The sequence below is a fragment of the Crocuta crocuta genome, unplaced genomic scaffold (assembly GCF_008692635.1).
Source record: "Crocuta crocuta isolate KB4526 unplaced genomic scaffold, BGI_CrCroc_1.0 scaffold143, whole genome shotgun sequence".
NCBI lineage: Eukaryota > Metazoa > Chordata > Mammalia > Carnivora > Hyaenidae > Crocuta > Crocuta crocuta.
This window is the reverse complement of record NW_027529175.1, coordinates 2,340,441-2,356,549: the sequence shown is the minus strand read 5'-3', so window position 1 is coordinate 2,356,549 and position 16,109 is coordinate 2,340,441. Positions and strand designations below refer to the sequence as shown.

General features: G+C 46.4%; 1 protein-coding gene across 1 annotated transcript in view; it reads right to left on the bottom strand.

The window, feature by feature from the left end:
- Nucleotides 1-16,109, bottom strand: part of MEI1 (meiotic double-stranded break formation protein 1) — a 73,193-nt gene that overhangs the window by 12,728 nt on the left and 44,356 nt on the right. Inside the window, exons 19-25 of the mRNA XM_077757886.1 lie at nucleotides 12,804-13,079; nucleotides 6,963-7,128; nucleotides 5,722-5,826; nucleotides 3,870-3,980; nucleotides 3,398-3,558; nucleotides 795-876; nucleotides 434-609 (exon numbers count right to left, since the gene is read on the bottom strand). Coding sequence (XP_077614012.1) covers nucleotides 434-609; nucleotides 795-876; nucleotides 3,398-3,558; nucleotides 3,870-3,980; nucleotides 5,722-5,826; nucleotides 6,963-7,128; nucleotides 12,804-13,079 — 1,077 coding nt within the window. The remainder of the gene's footprint in view (nucleotides 1-433; nucleotides 610-794; nucleotides 877-3,397; nucleotides 3,559-3,869; nucleotides 3,981-5,721; nucleotides 5,827-6,962; nucleotides 7,129-12,803; nucleotides 13,080-16,109) is intronic.

Below are 16,109 nucleotides of genomic sequence, written 5' to 3'. Positions count from 1 at the left end.
ATGGCCCAGCCACAGTGACTGGCACATTACCCAAGCCAGACTAATGAGACTCAGTTCTGAGGACTGCGGGGAAAGAGAAAGTCTCTCGCTGCTGGAAGGATGTGAGCCAGGTGCTGCTGTCGGTCATTCTACCATCCTATGAGAATAAAGCTGACAGAGAGAAATGCAGAACTAAAATATGGAGACAGAGTTCTGATGACACTGTCTGGGCCTCTGGGATCCAATTGTGCCTAAAGCTAGTACTGAGCCCTGACCTTCCCAGTTATGAGCCATTTTGTGTTTCATTTCTGTCACTATAACTTTAAAAGTCCCAATCAATCCACCCTCCAATCCTGGCAGAAATACCAGGTCCTTGACAGGCAGCCACCCCTTCCTACTGTTGTTCTGGGAGAAGCAGACTCTGCTGCCAGGTCCCGCTTGGCAAAGGCCTTACCTGCACCAAGAGGTTCTGCAGTCCGATGACCAGGGACAACACTTGTGATGTTCTCAGCGGAGCGAGGACAGTGTCCTCAGGGGTCGGGGGTGGCTGGGCCCCTGAAGGCACAAAGGCCACGAGGGCAGAGGAGAAGCTCTGCTGCAGGGCTGTCCGCAAGAAGCGTAAGATGGCAGCTGAAAGCAAGAAACCCCTGAGTCAGTTCCCACCTCCTTCGCCACCATCCACCCAGCTCTGTCACAGTGGGGAGACAGTGGAGCTAATAATGGGGTGACCATCGGCTAGTCTGGGAGGGATGGTCCCATCTCCCAGTCTAAGGGAAAAGCTCGTCTTCTCCTACTTGAGGCCCCTGGGGCCATACCTGAGAGCAGTGCAGCCTTTTTCTTTGGAAAGCTGAGGACCTTCAATACTTGGTCCAGTTCCACAGACAGTGTCTGGTGAACCTGGTAGGGCAGGAGGTAAAGGGGTGACTCCCACATTCTGGCAGCTTGAGGAGAAAACAAAGCTCCAGAGTCCCAATCTCTCTTCTATGCACCCACACACACCTGCTCCATCAAGAGGGACAAAGGAGGCCACACAGTCTTGTGAGCCCACCAGTTCTGGACTCAGATATGTGAGGAGGTGAATTAAGCCTGTACACCGAAAACCCTTCTTCCCCCATATCTTCTCCATCGTCAAGAAACTCCTCCACCAGGGAGCCTCCTTGGCCTCATCTGTGATTCAGTTTCCATCTCAGCCTACTATCCAACTAACTTAGCTCTAGAGTCAGACGGCCCAGAATCAAAATCCTGGCTCTGCTACTAGCTAGCCACGTGGCCAAAGGGAAGTCACTGCACCTCTCCCAGCCTGCCTCACTTTCTTCATGTATGAAATGGGAACAATGCCACTTGCTTTCATACCCTCCAGAACTATTCTGAAGGATAGCTGAGGGTCAGCATTGGTGAAGGTGCTCTTTAAAGTCCAAGCAATATTCAAACTGATGGGCTAGCTGGAACGGCAGGTTCAAAGCTGAGTCTGGCTCTGCTCTCCTCACCCAGAACACATGTTGCTTCAAGGCAGAGATTATGTCTCCTCCACTTGGATCTATCACAGTCTGACACAAGGCAGTTCCTCAAAAATGCTTGTTGGCTGGGGGATCAGCAGGTTCTAGGCAGGAGAACTAACTTGTACAAAGGTACTGAGATAACATACCAATGTGCAATGTTAATGAGGAAACTGCGTGGGAGTTATTTGGGAACTCTCTGTGATATCCATTTTTCATAACACATAAAACTGTCTTAGAAATAAAGGCTATTAACAATCAATCAATCAATCAGAAACAAACCTTCAACGGTATGGGGATGTGAAAAAGCAGAGCTGATCTGGAGAAGAGCCAACAGCTGGTCAAAGGACAGAGAAGGAGGGTGGAATGGCAGAAAGTAAGGCTGCAGAGGGGCCAGGTGTGCCAGGTCTCGGAGGCCGTGTGGAGAACAGAAAAGCTGCTGGAGGAGTATGGGCTGTGGAAGCCAGACAGACTGGCTGCAGGGACAGAAGCATGGAGGGGGGGCCAGCCAGGGGCCAGGAGACTGAAGAGGCCACAATTAGTAGTGAGGGTGAACCATCAGGACTGAGCTAAGGCAGCGGGGAGGATTTAGAGAGGAGGTGGTTAGTAGGTAATTGGCTGGGCACGAGCTGAGAACCAAGGCAAAGTTGGCCACACGATGTAGGCTGCCACCCAGGGAAGTGACTGCAGAGGTGAAGGTGGGTCCAAGGGCCTCATAAAGAAAAGTAGATTGGGTTCCTGTCCTAAATCAACGCCATAGGCAACAACCAGAAGCCCTATTACAGAACAGATCTGCCACAGCCTGCTGCCACCTTGAAGGCCAAACTTTAAAAATGACTTCGGGAGCTCCTGGGTGGCTCAGTCAGTTAAGCGTACAATTCTTGATTTTGGCCCAGATCATGATCTCACGGCTCATGAGTTCAAGCTCTGGATGGGGCTCCACACTGACAGTGCAGTGCCTGCTTGGGATTCTGTCTCCCTCCTTTCTGTCCCTCCCCTGTTTGCTTGCTTTCTCTCTCTCTCTCTCTCTCAATATATAAATAAACATTTAAAAAATTTTTTAAATAAAAATGACTTCACAAATGAGTGTGTGCCTGACATGAGACTTGCACAGGGCTGGGCACAGTGAGAAGACATGTCAAAGGCTAGAAGATGGTTTCTAACCACAAGGAGCAGCAGGGCTTAGGGAGGAGACCCCAGGACGTGAAGCAGCCCTCAGAGGAGCTCATGCAGGGCGCTATGATGACAAGGCCCTATATAGGGGGACAGGGAGGGAATGAGAGGAAGGGAGGTGTTCTGTGGGTATGTCCATTACTCCCCTGTTCCCTACATTACTTTCTCGAAAAATTACAACAGCTTATGCGTGTTTGGCATTTCACAGCTTACCAAGGTCACAGTCTGGCTTCTGCCTTCCTGTCCGATCTGACAGTCACTCCCTACATTCTAATCATAGTCACTCATCACTCTCCAAACATGTACACTATGTCCGAAATTTGTGAGGCTTCCCATCTTTGCTCATATTGTTCTCTTCACCTAGAATGCCTTTCCCTGCTATCTTTTCCTGGTACAATTGTACTTCCCCTTCAAGGCTTTGCTTAAAGACTGTAAGTTTCCCAAGTGTGGGGTATATGCTGTATTAATGTCTTATTCCACTGTGCCTAGAACACAGCCTGGCAGGCAGGTGATCCATGTGTGATAAATTAATGTAAACCAACCTGACAACCTTGGATGTTTTTTCCCCCATTTTGCAGGCAAGGAAACTGAAGCTCAGAGATTTAAATACCTTACCAAGTTTACTCAGTTAAATCCCTTAGCAAGGTCACTCGACTAGTAAGCCACAGAGCTGAGACCAGAACTCAGGAACTCTGTCACTCCTTGGTGTGCCACTCCATGCCTCAGAGCCACAGGGGTTAGAGACTAACCTGTAGACTGCCATCGTGCTGCTGAGCAGAGAAGGAGGCAGTGAGCAGCCAGGCGGAGCAAAGGAGTGCGGTCCTGGGTGAGTCCACCTCCGTCCAGGTGAGAGCCAGAGTCTTCTCCAGAAGTTCTATCAGGGCCGTGTTGCTAAGGAGCACTGCGGCAGCTATAGACAGTTAGGCACGGCAAGCACCACGTGAGTTACACAGGAGCCCCTGCTCCATGCCAGCATCATGGTTAGCACCTGATGGGGGCCTCATGCACACACGGTGAGTGAACAAAAGGCTCAGCTTGGGGTTCCAAGGGTTCCAACTTCATTCCAGAACCACAAGTTATCAGAACCAGAAAGGACCTTATGGCCATCTAGCCCAGACACATCTCCCCTCATATATTTGATAACAGGAAAAAACAAAGGGGAGCAATGGCCACAGACACTGCCCAGCATCCTTCCTCTTCATTATCTCAGCCTGGCATTACCTCTTTTCTGGCTGCTGGGTGTGGTCTGATGAAGGCTCCAGTACAGGAAGTTGAAGGAGGGCTGCAGGACATCCGCGTCAGCAGGGCTGCACTTCCCACACAGCTTGCTCACTGCAAGAGTCCGCAGGAGCCCTGTCACCTAGCCCTCCAGCGCTTTCACGTGCATCAGCACTCACAATTCTCACAGAGAGTGGCCTCAACTGGCTAATTTCAGATATCAGTCTGTCAATCTTAGGAACCAAGCACAAACTAAGTGTCCCTGGTACTACAGCCAATGAAGAGAAATGCAGTAACAAACCTGAAGGCATGTTCACACTCTTCCATCTGAAAAACATTCAGGCAAGCAGCCCACAGCTGTACATTAGAACAGACTGCACAAGTTTAGGTGATCAAAAGGTGTCCTATTACAGCATTCGTGCCAGTAAAGACTCCAGGATGAGGGTCTGCAGAGGTCATCTAGGCCAACTTGCCACCCCCAGCAGAAGACACAGCCTCTGAAATCTTCCAGCAATGGGGCATTTACTGCCTTCTCAGAGGACTCCATCACCGTCATCGTGCAACTCCCTTGCACTTGCCATATTCTCTCTCTCACTCACATCACCCTCATCCGGCTAACTCCTTAACACCTGCTCAGCAATCAAGAGTCAGCTCAAAGTTCACCTCCTCCATGAAGCCCTCTGTAACTTCTCAAACCAAGATGAGAGGCCTCTTCATGATCCCCCAGCCCTCATCAGAATAGTTACTACACTGTAGAGTAGACAGCTATAGAATATTATCCCTTTCCTCCTAGGATTCACCACTCTTTGCTCCTCTGCCCCCATCGTCTCAATATGAAACCTACCTAGGTCTCCATTCACTGTTTTGGCAGCCACCTCACACAGCCACACAGACTTCTAATTGGCTTGTGGTCAATCAGACAAGCAGTCCCCTTCCTCATCTCTGTCCTCTACCTGCCATGCTCTCAAATAAAAATACTCAAGGATTATATATAAATGTATATTACATTTCACATGTATGTTTCAGGTCATTATTCACCCTCCAGAGGCCCTTCTGACAGCTGGTTTGATTTTGCCATATGCAGTCTTCCCTCCTGACAGATGGGCTGGGACCACCAGCATCAGGCCAGGCCTGGAGGCCCTTTTTAAGTCTGACACCAATCTTCTTGTGAGGCCTGGGATCCAGGCAGGGAACCAATCCCTCCCCCATCCCCCTCCACCCCTGTGGCCAGAGCGCCTGACAGTCCATGTACTGAAGAGATGCCATTTTTTTCCTGGTAATTTCAATCTTTCCTCAAGAAACCTTCCTAAGGACGGTGCCTATGACGTGGCAACCGCATTAATGAGCAGTGAAAGGTCCTAGCGGGGTTTGGGTATGGCTAGAAGAGGCCTAGAGGACTGTGAACTGAATCATCAGATCCAGAGTTGGTTGTGAGGTAGGGTGGAGAACTGAACTTGTGCTGGGAAAAGTGAATCTCCACAGAGAGTCTCCACTGGAGGCCTACTGTGTGCCAAGTACTGCGTGGCATCCTACATCTAGCAATCCCTTATCTCAGCCCTACACTAGCTAGGTACTACTGTTTTACCTGGAAGGAACCTACCGCTAGATGACTGCCCAAGGTTGCACAGCTAATGAGAACAAACCCAGGTATTCCCAACTCCAGGGCTGCGCCTGTCACACAGTGTTCTGAGGTTTTTTTTTGTTTCATTTCCCAAACCCTCCCAGAGCACAACTAGAGAAAGATCTAAAAGATCCCCTAGCAGGAAACCCACAGGAACAGAGTGACCCCCTAACTTCTCCCAAAGAGATGAAAGATGGAATGAAGGAGGATGCCCAGCCCTGGGCTCTCAGGCACCTTGGTGAAGGAGCTTCATGGCCATGCTGTCCAGTTCTTGCTCTGACTTGTTCTTCAGCTGCACTAAAGAAAGGAGGCTCAGTAGCAATGGCAGGTTCCCTGAGGCTGTGAGGAAGAAGGAGGAGGGCTGGTCAGGATACTCAGATCACCCCAAGGTCAGACAGATACCTTACCATAGCATAAATGTTTGTCGGGATTCACCACTACTTCCTACCTTCTTCCTTGGGCACAGGGGCAACTGACAAACGGAGTGCCAATTCTGGGTTGGGTACCAGAAATTCAATATTTCACTTAGTCCCCCTTTGTGACTATTATTTCTATTTTGCAGTTACGAAACAGGCCCAGAGAGGCTGAGTGACTTCTCCAAGCTCCCACAGCCAATTAGTGGCAGGGTCAGGATTTGAACCCAAATCTGAGTTCAATGCCCACATTTTTTCAACTACGTTTCCATGAAATCTCATGGCTCTTAAAGCATTATTATCAGTTGGATGTGGTTTATCCTTCCCTGAAGAGGAAGAACTCAATTCCTCCACCCTCCCTTAAATCTACCTCCAAACTTCCATCCTCGGTCAGTACTGGATCTAGTGAACCATAGCTCTCCTCCCACTTCCTCTTAATTGCTTAGAAATTTTATTTAAAAATTCAACTTCTTAAAAATAGGAAAGACAAACTAATCTCAACCTTTTCAGTGTCTTAATAGCGAACCAAACATCAAACTTTCTTGACTCCAGGGAGTCCTATTCCAGTTTCGGAAACTATCCTTCCAGATCGCACTGGCCGCTTCTATCACATTTCAGATCCACCCCCTTCCCAGCCCCTGCCGGCTCCTGCTGTCTCCCTGCTCACCCCCGCCCCCCATATTTCCCACTTTCTTCTTCCCAACTGGAGACTGCCGTTCTTTTGAAAAAAAGCTCTGAGCACATGACAGACGCACAGGGTGAGGACATGAATGCATACATCATATACACCCACCTATGCTAAACACATAGGACATTAAACATAAACCCTCTCACACCACACACACACACACACACACACACACACACACATCAAATATGTTGAGCTCTCACTCTCCAATGAGAGGAAGGAGATAAAGTTTAGCTTGATTCCACACTGGTCTGACTTTTCTTTTACAGCGAAAACTCTGATTCTGTCTCCTGGAGCAGCCCTCATCAGGGCAGAGATGCCCACTTCTAACTGAGCTTCAGGTGAAAGCATGCCCCCCACAGCTGCAGACTGACCTCCTGAGGGAGGGGCCCCGTGTTCCACCAGCAGATGCTGTAGGATGAGCAGGAAGTGGCCTCGGATGAGACCACCCACTTGGACATCCTCATTCCTCCTCAAAAAGCTTCTTAGGACAATCAGTGCCTTGCGGGCTGTGTCCACTGGGCTGGAATAGATGAGATCCTGAGCAGGAGAGAGGGAATCCAGAGCTCAGAGGATGTCACAGCTGGGGACAGGCAGGCAGTTGAAAAGAGAGGGGCTGGGGAGGGACCCAGGATCAAGGTGTCACAAAACCTGGTGAAGTATTTACTTACTTGGCACCTATTATGTACCAATCTGCTGAACAGGTTCATCCTAAATAGGAAGAAACAGAGACTTGGAGAGATTACTGGATGTGCCAAAGGCCACATGAGCCACTAAGTGGCATAGCTAAGATGTGAATCTCCTGCCTCCACGCCCAAAGCTCTACTTTTCAGGATGCCTCTCTCTGACACACGTTAAGTTTTAGGGTCAAGAAGAGGTTACTTCAGGACCGGGGACCTGAATTTCCTCCCTTAAGGGAGGAAGAGAGAGGGGGATGGAGATGTCACAGGACAGGGAAAGGATGGGTTGGGACAGATTTGGGGCACAGGAAGGGAAGCGAGGACCAGGTCAGGCCCTTTCTCTGCCATGGCATCTGGCTATTTCTGCCGCAAGCTGTAAAGGCCTTGGGTTCAGAAGGTGGGAGAGGACGTTGCTTTTTATTTGCTTTCAGAGTTATTTTAATGAGTATATGTTAAAGGCAAAGTCAGTCAGAGGCCACACCAGAGACTATCCTACTGATAGCTCCTGGCAGCTACCAGCTCAAACGAGCCAATTCCTTTGGACAGGCTAACACGCTGGGCGCTATGAATCCAAGGTCACACACAGACTCCCTTGCTCCGGAGGACAGCTGACACACACGGAGACATGGCTGGGGGCGCCCCGCCAGACAACTCCAGATGTGCTGATCACTGGGTGGCACACGGGCGTCTGGGCTTATCTCTTCACACACTTGCACAGCTGCCTGAGAAACAACTATAAATCAACAATTGCTCAGTTAGGGATTGATAATGGCAGGCACTATGATGGGTTAAAACTGTAGCTGTATGTTTATTTATATATTATCTGTATCTTCACAGTAACTCTTCCAGGTAGGTGTCACCCTAATTTTTCAAATGAGATAAGAGGCAGATTATGTAGTTTAGCTGTCAAGACAAAAGTGGCTCTCTAAAGTCTACTGCACTCTTGAGTTAATGAAGAACAGGGATGAGGTTGGCTTCATCTTTGTCACCTTGCAGGGACTCAGGAGAAGATCACAGCAAAGGAGGGCAAGAGAGAATCTCAGTTCAGTTACATCAACCCTTTTACTTTACCGGGCATGAGGCTGAAGCCCAGAGTGGGTGCGATTTGCCCAGGGTCACAGGGCCCAAGGCCCAACCTGATCCTGATCCTGATCCTGATCCTGCTCCTCCCCCAGCACGTGACTGCCTAAGTAGAGAGCTGGTCCCTCAGAACCCTGAGCTAAAATGTTAAAATCCAAAAGGAAGAGGGGTACTCGGCCTCCAGTGGCCATGGAGAATGCCAGGCGAAGGGGTGCTCCCCACTGTGGGGGTCAGTGGGAAGGCTCTGGGTGGGAAGGTGCTGCAGTCTCTCCTCCTAGAGATATCCAGATTTCTCTGGAGCTGGATCAACCAGGATGATGTGGCCAAGGAGGGAACAAAGAGAGCTTCTGTGATATCACTGTTTCCACATTTAAACAACCTACGTGAAAGACCACCCATTGATAAGAGTGGCAATTAACAGCTTTGTTTTCAGCTGCTAATTACCCATATCAAAAACAGAAATTGGTACCAACAACGTATTTTTAGACTCTTTTTCCCTCCTGTGGCTAGAAGCTGGGAAGAAATGGTAAGAATTATATATATAAACAGACAGCAAAGTTATTCCTTGCTATTCTTTTTCACCACTGATGTTTCTAGAATCCAATTTGGTAAAAACTCATTAGCTTTAGGCTACACAGTCATGACCCTTATTAATTATACAACCTTGAGCAATTCAATAAGCTGCTCTGAGATTAACATTCTCTCTCTAATTCAGAATAAGTCAATGATCAATGAAGGATAGCCTACTGTGTACAGGATAGCAAGAATGTCCTTAAAATATTCTTTCCGCATACTATTTCTATTTATCCACATGTTATCTCCATTTTCAAAATTTTTTAAATTATGTTTATGTATTTATTTTTTGAAAGAGAGAGAGAGCAAGACAGGGAGGGGCAGAGAGAGAGGGAGAGAAATCCCAAGCAGGGTCCATGCTGTCAGCACAGAACCCAATGCGGGGCTCAAACTCATGAGCTGTGGGATCATCCCCTGAGCCGAAACCAAGCCGGATGCTGAACCAACTGAGCCCCCCAGGAACCCCCCATGTTATCTCCATTTCACATATGAGGAAACTGAAGCTCAGAAAAGCCTTCATCTTCCTGTGTCTCTATGTATCATCCAGCCCTAAAGATAGATCCTTCCTGTTGAGCTCGAGGCCTGTCGAAGTGCAAGGCTCCTCTCTGCCCAAGAAGGAGGAGTGGTGAGGTGGTTCACATTCAAGGGCAAGAACTGGGCACAATAACAAAGGGTGGGGCACCTGCTGCAGCTCGCCTGAGACAGGGTCTCTCTAAGGATTTGGTCTCTTGAGATTCATTTTCTTTTCAGCTTGCTTCCTTCAAGTACTTATGTTTCTTGAAGCTAGCGGCCTAGGATAATATTCAACTGGGGAGGGTCTCCACCCTAGAAGGACTCACACTGGGAAAGAAAACTTGAGGGAGGAAGATAATGAGCTCTATTTTAGACAGAATGCCAAATAGATGCTTAATTTTATGGGTCTAGAGCTTAGGAGAGAGGTCACAGATGGAGGCAGAGATTTGAGTCATCAGCATATAGTAGGAGGCAACCAAAGCCATGAGAATTACTGACACAGCCCAGGGAGACGACACTGAGTAAAAAAGAAGCCTAGGACAAAGCTTTGAGGAACATCAGTTTTTAAGCACTCGCCAGAGAGACAGCTACGAAAGAGACTGGGAGAAGCACCAAAAGAGGTAGGAGAAAAATGAAGACAGCTGGTGTTGCCAAACCAAGAGTGTGTCAATAAAAAGGAAGTGGACAATCATCAAATAATAACAGGTCGTGTGAGAGGAGAACCAAAAGGCCCACTGTAACTAGCCACAACAATACTGTTGTTGATCCTGGTAAGGGTGGTTTCAAGTAGCGATGGGGGCAGAAGTCAGTAGATGGAGGAATAAGTGAGAGTGACAATTTTGCAAGCAGAAAACTACTTTTAGGAGTTTGGCCATGAAGGGAAAAACATGAACATGGAAAGGGCTAGGAGCAGAGACCAGTGAGAGCAACGAGGAGTAAGTGTAGAGGGGCTTAGACTTTCCTACCACTCCCACAGCCCAGTGCCATGATCTGGGATTTTTTCTAGCCTCACCATTCTGTGATTCTCTCCTTCCAGTGATGCTTTGGACGTTCCTATAAGGTGACAGATTGAAACAAGCATCTGTGATTTCCTCAAGGGCAAGGACCAACCATATCTGAATTCTCTTTGTATCCCCACTTCTTCATAATAAGCCAAATAAATGTATGATAAAAGAAAAAGTGAACAACTAAACTCAAGGCCTCTAAAAATCTGTTCCTTCTTATCCTTCTCCAGCCTCAACTCCTGTGACACACCCTCCGTTCTCCAAAACCATACCAGATCACTCGCCGGCCCTGAATTACAGTAAGCATATCAGTGCTCTAGGGCTGGGCTGGCAGGATCCTCCCCCAGCACTCACTTGTCAAATCCTTTGAAGATCAACATTATGACACCTTTCTGCCCTCCCTGCAATTCAAGCACCCTGCCTGACCTTTACTGCCATAGTGTTAGGACAGGTATTAGTGATCTGTTGTGTCTGATTCTCTCCCTGGCCTGTGCAGCGGGCACTAGGTCTGGCTCTTCCCTGTATCCCCAACTGCTTCAATAAATAGCTCTCCCTTTAGATGGAACACTGGATCAAGGTTGTTCTCTCTCTTGTTCTGAGAGTTAGCTCAGTTTACTGCGAAGAACATTAGACAGGGAGTGAAAATCCGGGTTTCAATCTCAACTCTTGTGAACTATGGCAAATCTCTCTAAACCTTTTTCCCCCACTTTTTAAAAAGAAAGAAAAAAGATCCCATAAATATCTTTCTCAGAAGAGTTGCTTTTTTGAGAGAGATAGACAGACAGACTTAGATCTGTCCAGACCCCTAATTCAGTGGGTCAGCAAATATTTATAAACACCTTGTCTATGTGAGAAATTGACTGTGAATGCTTCATCTCTCAAAGAAAACCCAGTGTCTTAGCTCTGTCCATTGCTACTTTCCCTGGCACCCCTCTTGCTTTCCTCCCCTATGAACTGATGCTTTATTTTTAACCCATTCTTTCTCCTTTCTTCTTCATCCAAGGAAGAATTTCAGCCAAAGCGTGAATGCGGCCCCTATCAAGCCAACACATGTGACCTCACAAGGTGACAGATCTCAGGGATGGAAGGTGAAGGTGTAAGTCTGAGAGGGGAGTGTGTGCATGCATGTGTGAATATGGACGGATGTACGTACCTAAGTGAGGTATACAACATGAAGGTGTTATTTCCACCAAAGTCACCCCAATAAAGTCAGTCCGATAAAAAACACTCCGATAAATGTTGTTTGTTGATGATTAAGAACATCAAAGGAATCCCCAGTCTTCCCTAATGGACTGTGTCACTCTTCCTGGACTAGGGAAAGGCAAGTAGGTGAGCAGGCATTGAAGGCAGTGGTTTTACACCAAGTGTCTCCTGTACTGCCATGCTGCAGTCAGTTTGGGACCTGCCACTGGTAATCACTCACTAAACACAAAGTATCAAGGGGAGCAAATGAGTTTCTTTTTTAAATAAAAAATAAATTACAGGGGCGCCTGGGTGGCTTAGTCGGTTGAGCGTTCGACTTTCGCTTGGGTCATGGTCTCACGGTTCGTGGGTTCAAGCCCCACGTCGGGCTCTGTGCTGACTGCCAACTCAGAGCCTGGAGCCTGTTTCGGAGTCTGTGACTCCCTCTCTCTCTGACCCTCCCCTGCTCACGCTGTCTCTCTCTCTCCCCTAGAAATAAATAAAACATTAAAAAAAATTTTTTTTTAAATAAATTACAGCAGTTACCTCTATAATAATGTCACTCCCATGAATTTATTTTCCAATGTGCTTTCTTGAGCAAAAGAAGAAAAGATGGAGCTAAAGCTAGTGTATTAGAAACTGCAGACAACAGACAGCTGTCTTATCTGGTATACCTGATAGGAATTATAGGGATGCCTTAATTCATGACAAAGCACTAGAGTTTCTCACAATTCCAGGTTTGCCTGAGGGAGTGTGTTGCACATGTAACATCATCTTGTGAGTTATGGCGAAAAGAGGCCTGTCCCTCTATAATCAAGCATTTCCATTTACATGCCCCAAGGGTGTCCTTTGACATTAAACCCCTGTTAGCACAATCTGCTTGAGAGAAGACAGAGAAGTGAGAGGGAATGGTAACTGAGGTCAGCATTTCATAGCTCTGTCCCCTGAAGAGTAAAGAGGGACATGTTTCTCAATGAGCAAACCTCCATCACACTTAGAAAAGGGTATGGATTTATAGAAATCAGGCACCTGCCAGTCAAAAGAACCTCCCAGTCCAATGGAAACACCAATAAGTCCAGAGACAGGCGGAAGCATGTGGCTGCCTCCTGACCTCAGTAAACCAACTCCCAGAGAGAAAGGGCCCACCGTCTCTGAATGCAGAAATGAGCAAGTGGTCACGTACTAGCAAGATGAGCAGGATGCTGGGGCTGCTTCTGAGCATGTAGAACAGGGCTGCTAAGCAGGCAGGAAGTGGGGACTGCCCGGCAGAGGAGACATCATCCAGCTCCTCGTAGCTGCTCTCTTCCCAGGAGAACCAAAGCTCCAGGACACGGTGCCCAAACCTACTCATCAGCTCTGGATACAACAGGAAGAACCTGAGCAGGAGGGGATGGTGGATGTAAACCAGCTGCAGATCCGGGATGCCTTCTAAAAATTTTCTGATGGCACTGACCACAGCCTGGAGACAAAGAAAGAATGAAAGATAGGGGCTAAGTAAATCTTGCAGAGGACCCAATACAGCCCAACAAACACAGCCAAGACATCACTGGGGAAAATGTACCTGGCCTCTCGGTACTTGGGCACATACATCTTCACTGGCTCATCCCAGGGCCCTCTGTGAGAAGAAAGCCCACAGTGCTTCCCTTATAACAGTGGTTCTCAACTGAGAGTGATTTTGTTTTCAAGGACATTTTTGGAAATGTCTAAGGACATTTTTTATTTTCTTGAATTAGGGAGTGCTACTGGCATCTAGTGGGAGAGAGCAAGGATGCCCCTAAATAACCTACAATGTACAGGACAACCTCCCACAGAAAAGAATTGTAATATGCAAAGTGTTAATAGTACCGTGGCTGAGAAACCCAGCTCTAGAAGGATACCACGGTGTGTTGTAATTATCAGCATATGCGTCTACCTCCCACACTAAACTTGAGCTGCTTGATGAAACAGACTGATACAGATTAATCTGTGCACCTGTCAGAGGACCTGGCACAGAGGGGGCAGAGGGCATGTGTGTTGAATCATTTGTTAACCCTCAAAAACCTCTCTTCCCATTGCACATATAGCAAAATTCAGCCCTTAATGTTATTCTAAAAGTTGTATAGTTTATAGTGTGGGCTGTTCCATTTAGGACTTTGATCTGTTTTGAATTAATGTTTGTGTATACTACGAGATAAGGGTCCAACTTCATTCTTTTGCATGTGGACACTCAGCTGTCCTAGCAGTATTTGTTAAAAAGATTGTTCTTTCTCCCTTTGAGTTGTCTTGGCATCCTTATCCAAAGTACATGGGTTTATTTTTAGACTGTCAATTCTATTTCACTGATTAAATACCTATCCTTATGTTAGAAACACAGTCTTGATTACTCTAGTTTTTTATTTTTTATTTTTTCAAGGCTGGCTCAGTGCAGGGCTTGAACTCACAACCCAGGGATCAAGATCTGAGCTGAGATCGTGAGTTGGATAGTTAATTGAGTGAGCCACCCAGGACCCCCTCTAGTTTTTTCTTTAAAGGAATATAAAACTATTTATTGACCACTGTTTTGACCAACATTGTAAATACTGACCAGTATTTACAATAAACTAAACAATATACAATTGAATAACATTCTGATTACTACCAAGTTATTGCTTTTCCTGGCTTCTGCTGATCCAGTGACCCAAATACTGAGAAGATTGAGCCCACATGTAAGGAATGAGTTAGGGGAGAGACAAAACATGCAGGGCAAGGATTTAGATCACAGAAGTCTGTTCACCCATGTATTTCAGCAGGTCCTAAATTGCCAAATCTCTAACCATCTGATTATGATCAGGTTTCTATGAACAAAGTCTTAGACATACCATAAATCATGACCTTTTTGTCAATACAGCACAGGATTTCAACTTCTTGAGAAGTAATGGCTCACTAGAAGGAGGCTTTTTTTTTTAATTTTTTAAAATGTTTTTTTGAGAGAGAGAGACAGACTGTAGACAGAGTACGAGTGGGGGAGGACCACAGAGAGAGGGAGACAGAATCTGAAGCAGGCTCCAGGTTCCACACTGTCAGCACAGAACCCGACACAAGGCTCAAACCCACAAACCACAAGATCATGACCTGAGCTGAAGTCGGACACTTAACCAACTGAACCACCCATGTGCCCCTAGAAGGAGCGTTTAAATGTCCATTTAACCAAGTTTTGCTTACCTAATTAAAACACACCAGGACTTGTCTAGTTTTCTCTTTGGGTGGGGAGGTTATCAGTAGTGATAAAGTTTTCCTCTCCTTTCCTTCCTTTACTTTGCAAATAAACTTGCATTTATATAACTATAGATATGGCTGCTTTTTTATTTTGCCTTATTTATTTAAGTAATCTCTATATCCCATGTGGGGCTCAAACTCACAACCCTAAATCGAGTCATGCGATCTTCTACTGAGCCAGCCAGGCACCCCAGATATGGCTGCCTTTAAATTGTCCAATTTAAATTGTTTACATTAAATTTAAATGGTCCAATTAATTATAAAATTTGAAAGGTTAAGGTTTCAGGAAATTTTTCAACTTTAAAAAAATATATATTTATTTATTTTTGAGAGAGAGAAACAGAGCGTGAGCGGGGGAGGAGCAGAGAGAGGGAGACACAGAATCTGAAGCAGGCTCCAGGCTCTGAGCTGTCAGCACAGAGCCCGCTGTGGGGCTCAAACTCATAAACCATGAGACCATGACCTGAGCCGAAGTCTAATGTCCAACCAACTGAGCCACCCAGGCTCCGCAGGAAAAATTTCAATTTAAGTGATTTATTTTTTTCACTGAAAATGACGGCATCCCAGAAACATGAGTTTTTCCATGGTTATGAAATGCTGTTTTTGTTTTGGTAAATGTTTAAAAAAATGAATAAAAGAAAGAAAAGAAAACCATTTACATATGTGTTTTTATGTATATACACACAAAAACCCCAACTAAAAAAAAAACAGAATGGTTCCTAGTCATATGAGAGTTAAACACAAATTCTGATTAACCACTAAGAAGATTTCCCCCAACATTTAGAAAAAGTATTCCTTTTCAAAAACATTTTTTAAATTATTTAGTTCTGAGAGAGAGCATTCGAGAGTGGGGTAGGAGCAGAGAGAGGGGGAGGCACAGAATCTGAAGCAGGCTCCAGGTTCTGAGCTGTCAGCACAGAGCCCAACATGGGGCTTGAACCCACAAGCCAGGAGATCATGACCTGAGATGAAGCTGGACACTTAACCGACAAGGCTGCTCAGATGCCCCTAGAAAAAGTATTCTTGAATGCAGGGGAATAATATACCATGGTCTCAAATATACTTTTCTGATAAAGGAAGTAACTAGAGAAAGCTTTTATTTGTCCAAAATACCATATGATTGCACGTATAGGAGGATTAGGAGGAACTTAATGGAGGACCATGGGGGAGAAGAAGGGGGGAAATAGTGGGGGAGAGGGAGAGAGGCAAACCATGAAAGACTCTTGAATACTGAGAACAAACTGAGGACTGATGG